Below are 17,060 nucleotides of genomic sequence, written 5' to 3'. Positions count from 1 at the left end.
AAAACCCAAACATAAACCCCATCCCGAACCCAAACCCGATTTCCTAAACGTAAACCTTAACCTATTCTCAATTCCCTAAACCTATGTCTTATAACCTAAACCTAAACCTTAACTTATACCTATAACCTATAACCTAAACCAAAACCCATGACCTAAAACCTTAACCTATAACCTAAACCTCAACCTTAACTTAAACCTATAACCTAAACCTGAACATATAACCTTAACCTAAAACCTAAACCTAAACCGATAACCTAAATGTATTCTCAATTCCCTAAACTTAAACCTACACCTAATCCTAATCTTAACTCCCTAACCTAAACCTATACCTAAACTTGAAAACCCTAAACCTTGACCTATAACCTAACCTAAACCTATACTTATAACCCCAAAACCTATTACCTAAACCCATTCTCAAATCCAAAACCTATAACCTAAACCTGAACCTATTATCAAATCCCAAGACCTATAACCTAAACCATAACCAAAACCTATAACCTAAACCCGAACCCATTCTCAAATCCCCAAAACCCAAACCGATACCTAAACCTAAACCTAAACCTAAACCTATAACCTAACCTCAACCTAGACGTAAACCTAAACCTATAGCCTAAACTCAAATCCCTAAACCTTAACCTAGACCTAGACCTAAACCTAAACCTATAGCCTAAACTCAAATCCCAAAACCTTAACCTATAACCTAACCTAAACCTATACTTATAACCTAAAACTATTCCCAAATCCCAAAACCTATTACCTAAACCTAAACCTAAACCTAAACCTATAACCTAAACTCAATTCCCTAAACCTCAACCTAAACTTAAACCTAAACCTATAACCTAAACTCAATTCCCTAAACCTCAACATAGACCTAATCCTAAACCTATAGCCTAAACTCAAATCCCTAAACCTTGACCTATAACCTAACCTAAACCTATACTTATAACCTAAAACTATTCCCAAATCCCAAAACCTATTACCTAAACCTAAACCTAAACCTAAACCTATAACCTAAACTCAATTCCCTAAACCTCAACCTAGACCTAAACCTAAACCTATAGCCTAAACTCAAATCCCTAAACCTTAACCTATAACCTAACCTAAACTTATACTTAAAACCTAAAACTATTCCCAAATCCCAAAACCTATTCCCTAAACCAAAACCAAAACCTATAACCTAAACCCGAACCCATTCTCAAATCCCAAAACCCAAACCTCAACCTAAACCTAAACCTAAACCTATAACCTAAACTCAATTCCCTAAACCTCAACCTAGACCTAATCCTAAACCTATAGCTTAAACTCAAATTCCTAAACCTTGACCTATAACCTAACCTAAACCTATACTTATAACCTAAAACTATTCCCAAATCCCAAAACCTATTACCTAAACCCATTCTCAAATCCATAACCTATAACCTAAACCTGAACCCATTCTCAAATCCATAACCTATAACCTAAACCTGAACCCATTATCAAATCCCAAGACCTATAACCTAAACCAAAACCAAAACCTATAACCTAAACCCGAACCCATTCTCAAATCCCCAAAATCCAAACCGACACCTAAACCTAAACCTATAACCTAACCTCAACCTAGACCTAAACCTAAACCTATAGCCTAAACTCAAATCCCTAAACCTTAACCTAGACCTAGACCTAAACCTAAACCTATAGCCTAAACTCAAATCCCAAAACCTTAACCTATAACCTAACCTAAACCTATACTTATAACCTAAAACTATTCTCAAATCCCAAAACCTATTACCTAAACCTAAACCTAAACCTAAACCTATAACCTAAACTCAATTCCCTAAACCTCAACCTAGACCTAAACCTAAACCTATAGCCTAAACTCAAATCCCTAAACCTTAACCTATAACCTAACCTAAACTTATACTTAAAACCTAAAACTATTCCCAAATCCCAAAACCTATTCCCTAAACCAAAACCAAAACCTATAACCTAAACCCGAACCCATTCTCAAATCCCAAAACCAAAACCTCAACCTAAACCTAAACCTAAACCTATAACCTTAAACTCAATTCCCTAAACCTCAACCTAGACCTAATCCTAAACCTATAACCTAAACTCAAATCCCAAAACCTTAACCTATAACCTAACCTAAACCTATACTTATAACCTAAAACTATTCCCAAATCCCAAAACCTATTACCTAAACCTAAACCTAAACTTAAACCTATAACCTAAACTCAATTCCCTAAACCTCAACCTAAACCTAAACCTAAACCTATAACCTAAACTCAATTCCCTAAACCTCAACCTAGACCTAATCCTAAACCTATAGCCTAAACTCAAATCCCTAAACACTGACATATAACCTAACATAAAACTATACTTATAACCTAAAACTATTTCTAAATCCCAAAACTTATTACCTAAACCCATTCTCAAATCCAAAATCTATAACCTAAACCTGAACCCATTATCAAATCCCAAGACCTATAACCTAAACCAAAACCAAAACCTATAACCTAAACCCGAACCCATTCTCAAATCCCCTAAACCCAAACTGACACCTAAACCTAAACCTATAACCTAATCTCAACCTAGACCTAAACCTAAACCTATAGCCTAAACTCAAATCTCTAAACCTTAACCTAGACCTAGACCTAAACCTAAACCTATAGCCTAAACTCAAATCCCAAAACCTTAACCTATAACCTAACCTAAACCTATACTTATAACCTAAAACTATTCCCAAATCCCAAAACCTATTACCTAAACCTAAACCTATAACCTAAACTCAATTCCCTAAACCTCAACCTAAACCTAAACCTAAACCTATAACCTAAACTCAATTCCCTAAACCTCAACCTAGACCTAATCCTAAACCTATAGCCTAAACTCAAATCCCTAAACCTTGACCTATAACCTAACCTAAACCTATACTTATAACCTAAAACTATTCCCAAATCCCAAAACCTATTACCTAAACCTAAACCTAAACCTAAACCTATAACCTAAACTCAATTCTCTAAACCTCAACCTAGACCTAAACCTAAGCCTATAGCCTAAACTCAAATCCCTAAACCTTAACCTATAACCTAACCTAAACTTATACTTAAAACCTAAAACTATTCCCAAATCCCAAAACCTATTCCCTAAACCAAAACCAAAACCTATAACCTAAACCCGAACCCATTCTCAAATCCCAAAACCCAAACCTCAACCTAAACCTAAACCTAAACCTATAACCTAAACTCAATTCCCTAAACCTCAACCTAGACCTAATCCTAAACATATAACCTAAACTCAAATCCCAAAACCTTAACCTATAACCTAACCTAAACCTATACTTATAACCTAAAACTATTCCCAAATCCCAAAACCTATTACCTAAACCTAAACCTAAACCTATAACCTAAACTCAATTCCCTAAACCTCAACCTAAACCTAAACCTAAACCTATAACCTAAACTCAATTCCCTAAACCTCAACCTAGACCTAATCCTAAACCTATAACCTAAACTCAAATCCCAAAACCTTAACCTATAACCTAACCTAAACCTATACTTATAACCTAAAACTATTCCCAAATCCCAAAACCTATTACCTAAACCTAAACCTAAACCTAAACCTATAACCTAAACTCATTTCCCTAAACCTCAACCTAGACCTAATCCTAAACCTATAGCCTAAAATCAAATCCCTAAACCTTGACCTATAACCTAAACCTATCCCTATAACCTAACCTAAACCTATACTTATAACCTATAACCTAACCTAAACCTTGACCTATCCCTATACCCAAACCTACACCTCATCCTAATCTCAACTCCCTAACCTAAACCTAAACTTGAAAGCCCAAACCTAAACCCGATCCCAAACCCGGACCCGATTTCCTAAACCTAAATCTTAACCTGTAATCAAGTTCCCAAAAGCTATAACCTATAACCTAAACCTTAACCTAAACCTAAACCAAAACCTATAACCTAAACCTTAACCTATAACCTAAACTTAATTATAACCTATAGCCTAACCTTAACCTAAACCTATAACCTAAACCTAAACCAAACCTAAACCTATAATCATATGGTGAGACCATTTCTTTTGTGTCAATTTCATTCCTCTTTGAGTTTTTTTTTTAACTCATTAAGAAAAAAAAGTGGTTATACGTGATGCACTTCTTTCACTGTCTTTCTTTTCTCTAATGGGCATTCTAATTTATGAATGACATGACTGTTTGTAGGATGATGGAATATACGAAGCTGCTGAAATTCGGTGAAGTCGAGCACATTTCTCTAATGAAGCCAAAGATTTATATTTTCAGCATTATTGTATTTGTAACTGTAATTGATTGTAATTGTAATTAATTGAATGAAGGATTGTAATTGTAATTGAATGAATGAATGATTGTAATTGAATGAATGAATGATTGTACAGGTGGTATTTGAATGAACAGGTGGTTATTGAATGAACAGGTGGTAATTGAATGAACAGGTGATTTAATTTTTCAATGTACAAAATAGCTACGGATACTGACCGTAGCCACTAGTCAGACAGGTGTAGCTTTTTTAATTTTGGCATATTGCTACGGACTTTCAGCTACAAATAATATCCGTAGCTGTTTGAAGTTTTTGCTACAGATATAATTGCTATGGATTATATCTGTAGCTATTTAACATATAACTACGGATTAAATCCGTAGCCAATAATCAGATAGGTGTAGCCTTTTAAATTTTGGCTTATTGCTATGGACTTTCAACTACAAATAATATCCATAGCTGTTTAAGTTTTTGCTACAGATATAATTGCTACGGATTTAATCCGTAGCCATTGACCTATAGCTACGGATTTAATCTGTAGCCATAGGTTCCAGACCTATCGTTATGGCACCTACGACGACGGTCGTGTTACGGACTAGCTACGGACTAAATCCGTAGCCATAGGTCTATGGCTACGGATTTAATCCATAGCCTTTGCCCCTTTTTTTGGTAATGGATGAGGCCCATTGTGATGCATTTGAGGGCCATCCGCCAGAGAATCTGATTAATGGGGTGTGAACTATCCATAAAGCCGATTGTTCGACACCCATTTTGTCGAATGCTTGAACGAACAGTACATTTGCGGACGATCCTGTGTGAACGAAAATGCGAAATACCTTACTGTTTGCTATAGTGAGGGTGACGACCAATGCATCGTCAAACGGATGATAGATAACCCGAGTGTCTTCATCAGTGAATGATATGCAGTATTTCTCCATTTTCTTTTCTTTCGAATGCCGAGCTAGTATCAGGATCTTGGACTCGGGCCGACTGATGTTCCTGGCATGATTTTTTGGAGCATTGTTTGAGTCGCATCCGCCTCGGGGACCACCAACAATTGTTCGAATTTCCTCCGTGGGTCGGTTGTCGCCTGAGCATTCTTCTGTTGTCCCAGTTCTCTCGATGTGCTCTCTAAGTCGGCCTTCTCGGATGAGTCGCTCGATTTCTTCCTTCAAGTGATAGCAATCACTCGTATTATGCCGATGATCGCGATGGTAATGATAGTACTTGTTTTTGCTCCATTGGTTTGGGTTGCTTCAGAGCCTATCTGGCCAGTTAACGAATCCTTCGCCCTTAATTTCCATCAAAATTTGCTCTTGCGGCTTATTGAGCGGGGTATACATTGAAAACTTGCAGTCTGGCCGTTTGCCTGACTTACACTCATCACGTGTTTGATCATCTTTACGCTTCTTTTTACTGGTCGAGTCAACTTCTTTCTTTGCTAACTCTTTAACCAGGACTTTTGCATTTTGGGCGGCTTCGCGCATCATCCGGGTTTCCTCGACATCCGCGTACTTGTTTAACCGGGCCATGAACTTGGCCAGAGTAGTAGGCGGGTTCTTGTCCAAGGATGCTAGAAACAGTTTATCTCTAACGCCTTGCATGATCGAATTGAGTGCTGTTTTGTCTGAATGTTTTCGAACCTGGAGCGATTCGAAGTTAAAGCGTTTGATATAGTCTCTCAGCAGCTCTCCCTCTTTTTGCACTATGTTGTTCAGGTGTGCAGGTGGCTTCAACTTTTTCTTTTCGCTAATGAAATTGGTGAGAAAGGCATCACTGAGTTTCGTGAACGAGCTGATGCACTTTGGTTTCAACTGCTTGAACCAAAGCCGAGATACATCGGTCAAAGTAAGGGAGAAAGCTCGACACATCACAGCATCCGAGGCATCGTGCAGCTCCATATAAGTTCTAAAGGATTCGATGTGCCCGGTAGGATCAGTCTTGCCGGTAAATGGCGTAATTTGCGGAAGACGAAATCGTTCCGGTAGCCGAGCTTGCATTATCTCTTCTACGAACGGAGATGTTTTTGCCTCAGGCCTGGTTGAATGTGCATCATGGCCTTGCTTCATGTCAGTAATCTCTTCCCGCACTTCTCTCCTGAAGTCCTGGACGTCGGCTTTCCAAGGTTCGTCGCTATCGGCTGTACCCTCAACCAGAGGCCTGCTTTGCCTCCTTCGATCTATTTCGTGTCATAGATCGGAGGCTAGCAGTGGAGCAGTCACGAAATGAGCGAGCGTAGGCTTGGCTGGATCCTGGTGCTGACTCGGCTAAGGGACAGATCGCGGAGTGACAGGCTGAGGGTCGGCGAATTGTTGCGGAGCATTCGCCCAACCACTATCATATTGGGGCGGAACTTGCTGGCGGTGGATCTGCTCCAGCATCTGCTTCATATAGTTCAGATCGGTCCTGAGCTCTTGGACTTCCTTATCTAACCGACCGTTTCCTCTTGATTGTGCTGGGTTGAAATGGAGGTTGCTAGGCGGGGAGCAGAACCTTGTTGGTTTTTGGGTTGGTTCTGTGCCCTTTGAGATCCGTTCGTACCCGGCGGACCTTCAAGTGCAAGCGGTCCAGTAACGACGACCTCAGTAGACTCGTTTTGAGCAGTTCTTCTGATTTTCGCCATTGAAACTTGCTTGAAGCTTATTGATAAAGCCTGAAAAATAACTTTTTGTATCGTTTTCCACAGACGGCGTCAATCTTTTGATGTAAAAAATGGGTGCACCCTCTCCCGTCCTACCACCTGAAAAAAAAAGAAACAAAGGAGACCCTGGCTAGTGCCGGGGACCCTCCGATGCTAAAGTCAGTGATAGGACTATATAGGAAGGGTTTTAAGAAGAGTTTTCTGCGTACCTTTCATCTTGGAGGTCCCCTATATTTATAGGAATATGAGAGTCCCATCATGCAGGGATCATTTTCCTGATATCTTGGAGATTTGATTTTAATCCGTTTTTTGTCTCCATCTGATCCCGAGATCTTCGGGATCAAGGATCCTTTTACGTGATTCTCAGGACAGCGTTTATGTCGTCTTTTCCTTGCTCGGCCCAATCCTGACCGACTTTGGTGATGAGTTAGTCTCAACCAGCTTTAAGGATTAAATTGCTCACCATCTGTCGGATAAAATGGAACCGATCCATAATCGATGTCCTTTCTTAATCCGATAGCCGACCATATAACCGACCTAAATTGGGTCGGTTTTACGATTGGTCGAGTGACTTTTAAGCTTTGGGCCTTGATCGACCTCTTTAGATGTTGCTTCCTCGTTTTCCGAGTTAACTTTGTGCATCTTATATACTTAGCCTTGTGGCTCGTGACTTTATAAGTCTCGGTCGAGGTTTATTCCCTGCAATCCGAGCTAAGTCTCTCCTTTAGGCATTTAGTTTCTTTGCCTCGGTCGGGCTTGTTGCCTTTGAATTCCGGACAATGTCAGTAGAGTTGGTCCATTCCATAACCGGGTCCCCAGACTTGTCATATTTTTCCCCAGCATCTCTAATTAGTGTAGTGTACATATGTAATGTTTGATACAATGGTTATAATAAGCCCATTGAAATATATACTTTCCTAAAAACAATGAAATTCTAAGTCTTGAATGAGACACAAGCACAAGATCACATTCGAGTGACTGATCATGACAACTTTTAATCATAAATTTATATGGACAGTATGTGGACAGTGCACATCATTGTACTGAACTAATTTTAGTGATATATTTAATAATCTAATTGTTTTGGGATATCATCAGTGGGCCATGTGACTAATAAATTACTAGTATAGTAACACAAGCGCTGCACACACAACTCTTGGAAGGATTTTTTATATAATCCAAGCTTTTACCTTGGATTTCAAAAGGTCTTTTGAACAACCCTAAAAAAATTAATAATAATAATTCAAAGTGTCAAACCACAATGGCCAAAAATATAACATGGCAGTCAATATTTCGATTTATGGGATCACAAGCAATGTAAGTGAGGAGACGTTTATTATTGATGTTTCTGCCAACCACTCTTAAGATTGGTGAATATTATTTTACATTGGTTTGGTAGAATACAATCATGGACCACATGCAATGTTGGCCGTTTATTATTGATATTTCAACCAACCACTCTTAAGATTGGTGAATATTCTTCTACGTGGTTTGGTAGAATACAATCATACGTGTTGCAATTTGATACATCGGATTTGAGTCTTTGGATTTATGTTATTTTCCAATGATCCAGACCGTTTATATGATTAGTCTCATGTTATATGGTGGATGGACAACATTTAAAAGCTCTTAATTGGATCATTTCAATCCTAAATAATTTGATTCTTTTGGTTTGAACATAAATGGTCTATGTAACCCTTGTATAATCGGAAGGCTGTAATATTCAATCTGAGAGTTTTTTGTCGGACTTCCCCCATTCATCTGAAGCCCTATCACATAAACGGTTTATCTCATTGAAAACGTCTCAATCCAATGGCTAAAGATTCCCAACGTATCCTATTGCAATACGCAGTGATGTAGTCCAAAACACCTCTTATTCTATAACATTTTAAAACATTAAACGATACTGATTGCCTGCATATCAAGTGTCATGGACTGTCTGAGTAGCTAAATATATTAGGTGGTGCAAGAGCGGACGCGGATTGCATGCTGACCCTGTCCGTAGCTACTTGCCACGGTCCTGCTAAATCTTTGTGGGCCCCACCATGATGTATTTGTTTTATCCACACCGTCCATCCATTCTTCCAGATCATTTAAGGGAACGATCCCAAAAATGAGGTAGATCCAAATCTCAGGTGGACCACACCACAGGAAACAGTGATGAATGAATGCCTGCCATTAAAAAATTCGCAGGGGGAGCAAAAGTTTCCGATAAGCTGATATTTGTGTTTTCCATTTATCCAGGTCTGTATGACCTAATCAATAAGTTGAATGGAAAATAAGCATTACAGTGGACATTAGGAAGTTTTTAATGGTGGGCATTCAATCACCACTGTTTTCCTGTGGTGTGGCCCACCTGAAATTTAGATCTGCATTATTTTTGGCCTCAAATCCTAAAATGAGGTCGAAAATGAATGGACGGCGTGGATAAGACACATACATCATGGCGTGGCCCACAGAGCACCGACCTTACCCTAAGTGGGCACCCAGTCAGACTCTCGGCGCATGCTACACGCGCACTACTTTTCCACATCTAAAATTGGTTCCATGGCCTAGATAGCTCCCTCATTTGTGTTCTCTTTAATTGCACCGTCGGATCATGGGATTTATGGGTGGATGCCCCATCGATGTGGGGCCCACCGGAAAATGGGTCCAGAACAGGAGGGTGCATGGACTAATCTCAAAGAAGCACATTTGACTGAGACTAGTTCACCTGGCCTCTTGCATTTGATTCTGCTTCTTGGTAATTGCACCTTTGACTACGACCAGTTTGGATTTTGCTAATTCGGATTGGATTAGAGAGGCGTGCATTTGTTGGAGTGTAAGCTGAGACGGGACGCGGATTTCCTGCGAAAGCCTTTCGCAGGAAGTTCCTGCGCAAGAATGCTGTGTGGGGCCCAACATCATGTTTTTGGGAAATGTACTCCGTTCATCCGTTTGGTGACCTCATTTTAGGACAAGCTACAAAAAACGAGGTGGATCCAAGACTCAAGTGGGCCACACGAGAGGAAACAGTAGGGATTCAGTTAGAACCGTTGAAACATTCTTATGACCATAAAAGCTTTGTTTCAGGCTATTTTTTTTTGTATTTTCACTTCATCCTTGTGTTAATAACCTTATAAACGGTTTGGATGGCATATAAACATCAAGGTGGAGCCCAGGAAGCTTTCAACGGTAGGTATTTCTTTCCCTCTCGTGTGGCCCACTTTGGTTTTGGATCCACTTCGTTTTTGGTCAATTTTCCTAAAATGAGGTCATCAAACGGATGAACGGAGTACATTTCCCAAAAACATGATGGTGGGCCCCACGCAGCATTCTTGCGCAGGAACTTCCTGCGAAAGGCTTTCGCAGGAAATCCGCGTCCGCTGAGACGTACTCTCTCCCAAGTGCGTTGAGCTTCAGCCTTTCTAACATTTCTATCCTATATATGTTTGATGCCATTTTACATTTTAGAGATGTTGATAGCCGTCCACCAACTTTTACCAATTCAATCTACTTTTTCTTATAAATATAACATTCTCCTCCACTCTCTGTCTCTGTCTCTCTCTCTCTCTCTCTGTCTCTGTCTCTCTCTCTCTCTCTCTCTCTCTCTCTCTCTCTCTCTCTCTCTCTCTCTCTCTCTCTCTCTCTCTCTCAAAATGGCTTCCTCCTTAACTCCTAGTGAAACAGTTGTGGGTGATAAGTACAGGTATCATATATATGGAGAGGGAGAAAAGAACACCATCTGGAAATATGGTGCCCCTCCTAACTATGATGTTGTCAACAAACTGTTTGAAGAAGGCAGAACAAAGGCATACCTCTCTCTCTCTCTCTCTCTCTCTCTCTCTCTCTCTCTCTCATGATACCTCCTTTGTTCTTTTTGTGTAGGAATGGCCAAAGGGGTCACTGGAAGAAAAGGTGCAGAACTTTGTGAAGACATGGGAAATGGAGATTTTCCATAAGATACGTGTGGAGGACTTCAAAACCATCAATCCCCATAAATATACTCTCAGCCTCAATGGTATTACAGTCTTCTGATTTTATGTTTGGTTAAATACATAGACCAAGTTTCACAATATCTGTACTGCTCTTCTTTTGGACCCCCACCATGTGTGGACCACCAAAAAAAAAAAACCATCGGGCTATCGTAACTGCTCAATCAAAAAAAAAAAGAAAAAGGAAAGGTTGTTGTTATTGTTCTTAAATCAATCGATTAGGATTGTCTAATAAGCATATTTACAATGATCACAACCGTATTAGAGCCTACTGAATCGTTCAATCTGAATAATCCAATGGTCAACTTTAAACCGATGATCACGTGTGGCCCACCTGATAAGAGTCTTACATTAGGGTTGTCTGATCAGCTCTCTTTTAGGCCATAGCCAATTCATAGTGGGGCTTACGCGATGAGCAGTGCAAATCTTGTGTTTTAAATTGATAGCAATCCTCCTATGTGATCTCATATGCATGTACAAACCATTGCAGGAAGGCCTAGTTTATCACTGGAAGGTCTTATTAAACTTGGAGGTTACAATGTGCTGTTGCAAACTGCACTGCCTGAGAACCTGCGTGGCTATGATCCGACCGTTGAAACGTCGGAATCTTCTCATAAGGCATTCACAACGACATTCCCCCGTGGGTTTGCCTTGGAGATTGTTCATGTGTATTCAGGCCCACCTGTGATTGTCTACAAGTTCAGGCACTGGGCTTTCATGGAGGGTCCTTTCAAAGGTCATGCACCTACAGGAGAGATGATACAATTTCATGGTGTGGGCATTTTTCAGGTATTGCAATGTCTTCTTTCTCTTTTATTGAAGTCGTGCGCTTTTTTTCAAAAAGTAAATGTGACTTTCGTTTGACCCCGCTCGTGTGTTGACGTCACTAAGTTCCTTGGTCCCCACCATAATGTATGTTTTATATCCAAGCCGTCCATTTATTTTTCAAGATAATTTTAGAACTTTGACTCAAAAATGAAACAAATCCAAAGCTCAAGTGGACCACACCACATAAAGCATTGGGTATTGAATGCCTACCATTGAAAACGTCTTGGGGTCACAAGTTTTTGATCAAACTGATATTTGTGTTTCCCCTTATTCCAGGTCCGTGTGACCGTATGAACAGGTTGGATGGAAAATAAACATCACGGTGGTCCTAGGAAGGTTTCAATGGTGGGCACCATTGTACCCACTTCTTTTTATGGTGTGGTCCACTTGAGATTTGAATCTCCCTCATTTTGTGGCCCACTCACTAACATTATCTCACAAAATGGATGGACGGCATGGATATAACACATACATCATGGTGAGGCCTACAGAACTTGATAATATCAACGCACCCAAGCTTTAATCCACCTCCATTAGATTCTTCCTGTCACATAAGCCTTGGAAAAGAAACCACAGCCACTAACACCTTTAAAATCAAGAAATTATTATAGTGAAAATTTTCTAAGAACCACATGATATGTACATGACATTCATCTTATCAAACACCAGCACCCTACCATAAACAAGGTGTAATGGATTACATCTATTCAACGGTTCAATATCACACGACTATCACGTGGGCCCCATAATTCTCCATTTAGGAAATTTCACTACTTAAAAAAGAACTTCTCCACAAAATTCTCAAAGAAAATTATATTTCCACCCTGTGGTGATCCGAACCGTCCAATATTGGGCCACACGGAGGAATGTGCGTACCACAACTTAAGCCAATGGACTTCTGCCCACTGAATACCAACAGTTGGTAACTTCTTGGGTCTATTTTCCTTATTATGAACCACTAATTACACAGCTCTGATCATCCAATTGCTGAGATTTTTAGACCGTAGGGCCCACTTCACTGTAAATGGTCCACGTGTACGGTGAAGATTGGAGCAAGCCAACTTTCTTTTTATAATATACTAGCTTTTAGTCCAATGTCACACACTGTTGTAATATACATAGATACTAAAATTTTGAGGCATTCAAGTGGTGGCCCATTAGAAAAGAAGGGCCACAATCGAAGGTATTGTGACGTTTTCTATACGTGTGTTTACGTGTGCTTTTCAAGGTTGATGAAGCGATGAAGCTAGAGAAGGTGGAGTTCTTCTATGATTCAGGTGAATTGCTTGGAGGTCTGCTCAATGGTCCTGCTGTTGCTACAGATGCTTCCGAAGCTTCTGGAAATTCAACTCTCGGTTGCCCCTTCTTGGACAAAAAATTCTAAGTGGGGCACACAGCTACAAGTTCCAAACCGTCCATCAGATAGGTCTGACCCGTGTCAATAATCTAGTTCGTCTGCCCTTAGGAAGGCGGCTAGAGTAGAAATGGATGGACAGGTTAGAAAAACTCGACCACGTGTATTTCAGCCATCTATTTGTCTAGTAAAGTGTGCGCTCTATATTGAGTGGACGGCCCTAATTTTCAAACCATGGCATCTACACGGTGTTACACACCTGATGGACGGCTTGGATCTTTTACCCGTGTGTCATGATGGCCCATAATGCTATGCAGACTGTGTGCCGTACACACTCTTGTGGGTTTAGGAAAGCTCTATCCATCTTACATTAAATAAAGGTTGTAACAATATGTAAAGGTCAGACATAGCCGTGGACGGTGTACTTATTTATATAAAAAATAGGTTGGCATTTGTCAACTCTGCTGTGTTTAAAATGGGCGTTGTTTGATATATTTACTCTGGCGGCATAGGTACTTCACACGCAGGTACTCTAAACAATAGACGTGGCGTGCTCTTGGACAATTGTTTGCTGAAATATGGCCATTGGATATTTTTTTAATTAAACTTAGACCGTCCGGTAAACATTCACCATCGACAATTGTTTGTTGAAATATGACCATTGGATTTTTTTTTTAAACTTAGACCGTCCGATAAACATTCACCATCGACAATTGTTTGGTGAAATATGACCATTGGATATTTTTTAAACTTAAAGACTGTCCGATGAACATTCACCAATCCGATGGTTATAGTTATATAATGGAATAAATGTTTTTTTTTTTGATGTATCAGAATTGGGAACCATAATTAGACCAGTTCAATTTGAATTACTTGTAGAGACGAGTAGAGTAAAGACCGTTTGACGAGGGTGCCCTGTGAGGCCCACGATGATGTATGTGGATTACATCCATGTCGTCCATTTATTTTTGGAGTTTTTTTTAGGGCATGATCCAAAAAATAAAGTAGATCCAAATCTTAGGTGGACTTGTCTACAGGAAACAGTGGTGAATGAATACCCACCATTAAAAGCTTCTTGTGGGCCACCAGAATGCTTATTTGCGATCCAACCAGATTATAAAATTATTGGGTAACAAAGGACTGGAATGAATGGAACACACAAATACCAACTTATCTAAATCTTTTGTGACCCACATGAAGTTTTTAATGGTTAATCACCATTGTTTCCTGCAGTGTGGTCCACGTGAAAGTTAGATCTCCTTCATTTTTATTATCATGCCTTAAAATGAGCTGTCAAAACAAATGGACGGCATGGAATTAAGGCACACATCACGGATCATTTTAGGGCATGATAACACTCACCGTTGAGACCTTCTTAGGGCTCACCATGATATTTATTTGCCATCCTACCTAATCAACGGACATGGATGAATTGAAAACAAAACTATCAGCTTGGTCCACAGCTTCTTTAGCTCTCAAAAAGTTTTTAATGATAGCCATTAATCCTTACTCTGAAAACGACGCAACCTGAGTCCAGTTTTCAAGATTTCTACGGCTACGCTATCGATAGCGGATTAGGTGCGGACCCGGCCTCACCAAACATGGTGCAGCAATGACCGTAGGGCCATCTTTATGTCTTTATTTTATATCCACGCCGTTCATACGTTTTTCCAATTGATTTTAGCACATTATCCAAAAATGAAGCAGATCTAAATCTCATGTGGGCCACACCACAGGAAACAGTGATGATTGAATTCCCACCATTAAAAATTCCTGTGAGACACATAAGATTGGATCAAGCTTATATTTGTTTTTCCCTTTCTTCCTCTTATCAACAGGTTGGATGGAAAACAAACATTACAGTGGGCCTTAGGGAGTTTTTAATAGTGTTCATTTAATCACCACTGTTTCCTATGGTGTGGTCCACCTGAGAGTTGGATATACTTCGATTTGGCTTCATGCGCTAAAATTATATGAGAAAAATGTATAGATGGCATGGATATATAATTCATAAACTTTCAGGGCCTCACCGTGTTGAGTGAGACGGGCCGTGTTATCTCCTTAGATGCCAGCACGAGTAACTTCGGACAGTGCTCTTCTGATGTACGTAGACTAGAGCACACGGTCCCGCAGGATTTACTAGCTTTTTTACATCTTCGTTGACGCCCAGCCCGTAATCAATCGGGCTTATTTTACAAGCCGAGCCAGCCCTTGGGCTTGATAATCCAACCCAGCCCATTGACACCCCCTGAGTAAGCGTTACCCAAAAAAGTAAAAAAGTACAGATGCAAGGGAAAGTGGATTCGGGTGCGTCGCCAGCCACCCTTGCCGTGGGGTGGGCCCCACCTTAATGCAGGTATTCTACATCCATGCTACCCATAGGTTTTTGTAAATTATTTTAGGGCATGTTTCAAAAATGAAGCAGATCCAAATCTCAGGTAGGCTATACTGTAGGAAATAATATTGATTAAATGCCCCACCACTATAAGTTTCCCGTAAAGTTTATTTGCCTTCTAACTTATCGATAAGGTCACAAACTAAATGATGGGAAAAGGCAAATATAGCTTGATCAAAACTTTTGTGGCTCATAAGAAGTTTTTAATGATCAATTACCATTGTTTCCTGTGGTATGGTCCACCTTAGATTTGGATTTGTTTCATTTTTAGGCTCATGCCCTAAAATGATCCAGGGAAACAGATAAGCAGCGTAGATGTAGAATACATACATCAAGGTGGTCCCCACGCTAAGGTCCACAGTGTCTTGGGTTAGGCTAGGGCTGCACCTGATCCACTTTGGGTCAGACGACATAAATTGCATGCCGAGTAACTCAGTACGCTATAAATGAGTGCATGGGCATGTGTGGGGTGTGTGAGTGCGTTTTAAAAAAAAAAACTTTAGTACCCTGTAACTTCGTGAGTAAACTCTGCAGGGTCCACCATGTTGTGTGTATTTTACCAGCTAATTGTAGGGCACAAACCTAGAATTGAAGCATATCCAAAGCTCAACTGCACGACACCATAGGAATTATTATGAATTGAATGTCCACTGTAAGACTTCTAGATGGCTATAGAAGTTTTGGCTCAAGCTGATACTTGTCTTTTTCTTTTCATCCATGTTTGTGTGACCTTATAAACATGGTCAATGACAACTGAACAACCCTGTGGCCTAGGAAGGCTCCAACAATAGACATTATTATCCCCACTGTTACATGTGGTGAGGTCTACTTGAACTTTTGGTATCCTTCAATTTTGGGCTCATGCTCTATATAAAATGAGCTGGTAAAATAGATGAATGGTGTAGATATTCAATATCCATCACAGAGGGCCCCACAAAGTTTACTCAGTATGCATACTGAGTTATTCAACATGCAATCCGCTTAAAAAATGAGATGGTAAAATAGATGAACAACATGGATAAAACAAATATAGATAAAACAAGTACATCAGGGTAGACCTCACAATGCTCAACACCTTGGGTGGTGTTGGGGTCATCACCCAATCCGCTTCCGCAATGGGAAGGCTAACACCCACGGTATAAATTTCCAGAGTAGTTGTATAAATGCCATCATATAATCAACTGTTGAGATTTGTAGTTTTTTTGAAAAAATAAAATATTTCAAAATTTTGGAATATTGCTGCCAAAATGCTTTTTGGGAATTTTAAATAAAAAAATGCGTTGCGCTTTTGTCCCATATCGGAAAAGAAAGGAAGAAAATCGTGGTTTATACGAGGATATTTGTGTATTATTCTTACTTGGAGCTTTGGAGATTGTAACGCTCGGGTTGCGTGTTTTAGTGTGTAACGCATGAGCTAGGGCACAAGTGTGGGCGAGAGCAGTGTGGCTACAGTGGCGCTAGTTGGCGCACTTCACACGTGCGCATCGTGTCACTGAGAGGTCACTCCTTCACGACCTTATGCGAACCGTCAATCGCGATGTGAGTGATCTAGTATAAGCCTAGGTGCGATGGGTTTGAA

The 17,060-nt window shown here is 40.0% G+C and overlaps 2 protein-coding genes across 2 annotated transcripts; one reads left to right on the top strand and one right to left on the bottom strand.

Moving 5' to 3' along the window:
• Nucleotides 1–5,545: 5,545 nt before the first annotated feature.
• Nucleotides 5,546–6,912, bottom strand: LOC131244048 (uncharacterized). Its single transcript, XM_058243714.1, has 2 exons — nucleotides 6,783–6,912; nucleotides 5,546–6,468 (listed from the first exon to the last, which is right to left on the bottom strand). The coding sequence occupies exons 1-2, from the start codon at nucleotides 6,910–6,912 to the stop codon at nucleotides 5,546–5,548; spliced, it is 1,053 nt and encodes a 350-aa protein (XP_058099697.1).
• A 3,618-nt stretch (nucleotides 6,913–10,530) lies between these two features.
• LOC131242581 (pathogen-related protein-like) lies at nucleotides 10,531–13,562 on the top strand. Its single transcript, XM_058241317.1, has 4 exons — nucleotides 10,531–10,721; nucleotides 10,798–10,930; nucleotides 11,395–11,693; nucleotides 12,961–13,562. Exons 1-4 carry the CDS (start codon nucleotides 10,569–10,571, stop codon nucleotides 13,114–13,116), a joined length of 741 nt encoding a protein of 246 aa, XP_058097300.1. The 5' UTR covers nucleotides 10,531–10,568; the 3' UTR covers nucleotides 13,117–13,562.
• Nucleotides 13,563–17,060: the final 3,498 nt, after the last annotated feature.

Source organism: Magnolia sinica, chromosome 4, assembly GCF_029962835.1.
Source record: "Magnolia sinica isolate HGM2019 chromosome 4, MsV1, whole genome shotgun sequence".
Lineage (NCBI taxonomy): Eukaryota > Viridiplantae > Streptophyta > Magnoliopsida > Magnoliales > Magnoliaceae > Magnolia > Magnolia sinica.
The sequence above is the reverse complement of the archived record's forward strand: the minus strand, read 5'-3'. Positions and strand labels throughout refer to the sequence as shown.

Coding starts and splice junctions, on each gene's coding strand:
- LOC131244048 (XM_058243714.1), bottom strand. CDS start 6,912: ATGGCGAAAATCAGAAGAACTGCTCAAAACGAGTCTACTGAGGTCGTC. Junction 6,469..6,782: donor CCAACCCAAAAACCAACAAG/GTTCTGCTCCCC, acceptor GACACGAAATAG/ATCGAAGGAGGCAAAGCAGG.
- LOC131242581 (XM_058241317.1), top strand. CDS start 10,569: ATGGCTTCCTCCTTAACTCCTAGTGAAACAGTTGTGGGTGATAAGTAC. Junction 10,722..10,797: donor TTGAAGAAGGCAGAACAAAG/GCATACCTCTCT, acceptor CTTTTTGTGTAG/GAATGGCCAAAGGGGTCACT. Junction 10,931..11,394: donor ATATACTCTCAGCCTCAATG/GTATTACAGTCT, acceptor AAACCATTGCAG/GAAGGCCTAGTTTATCACTG.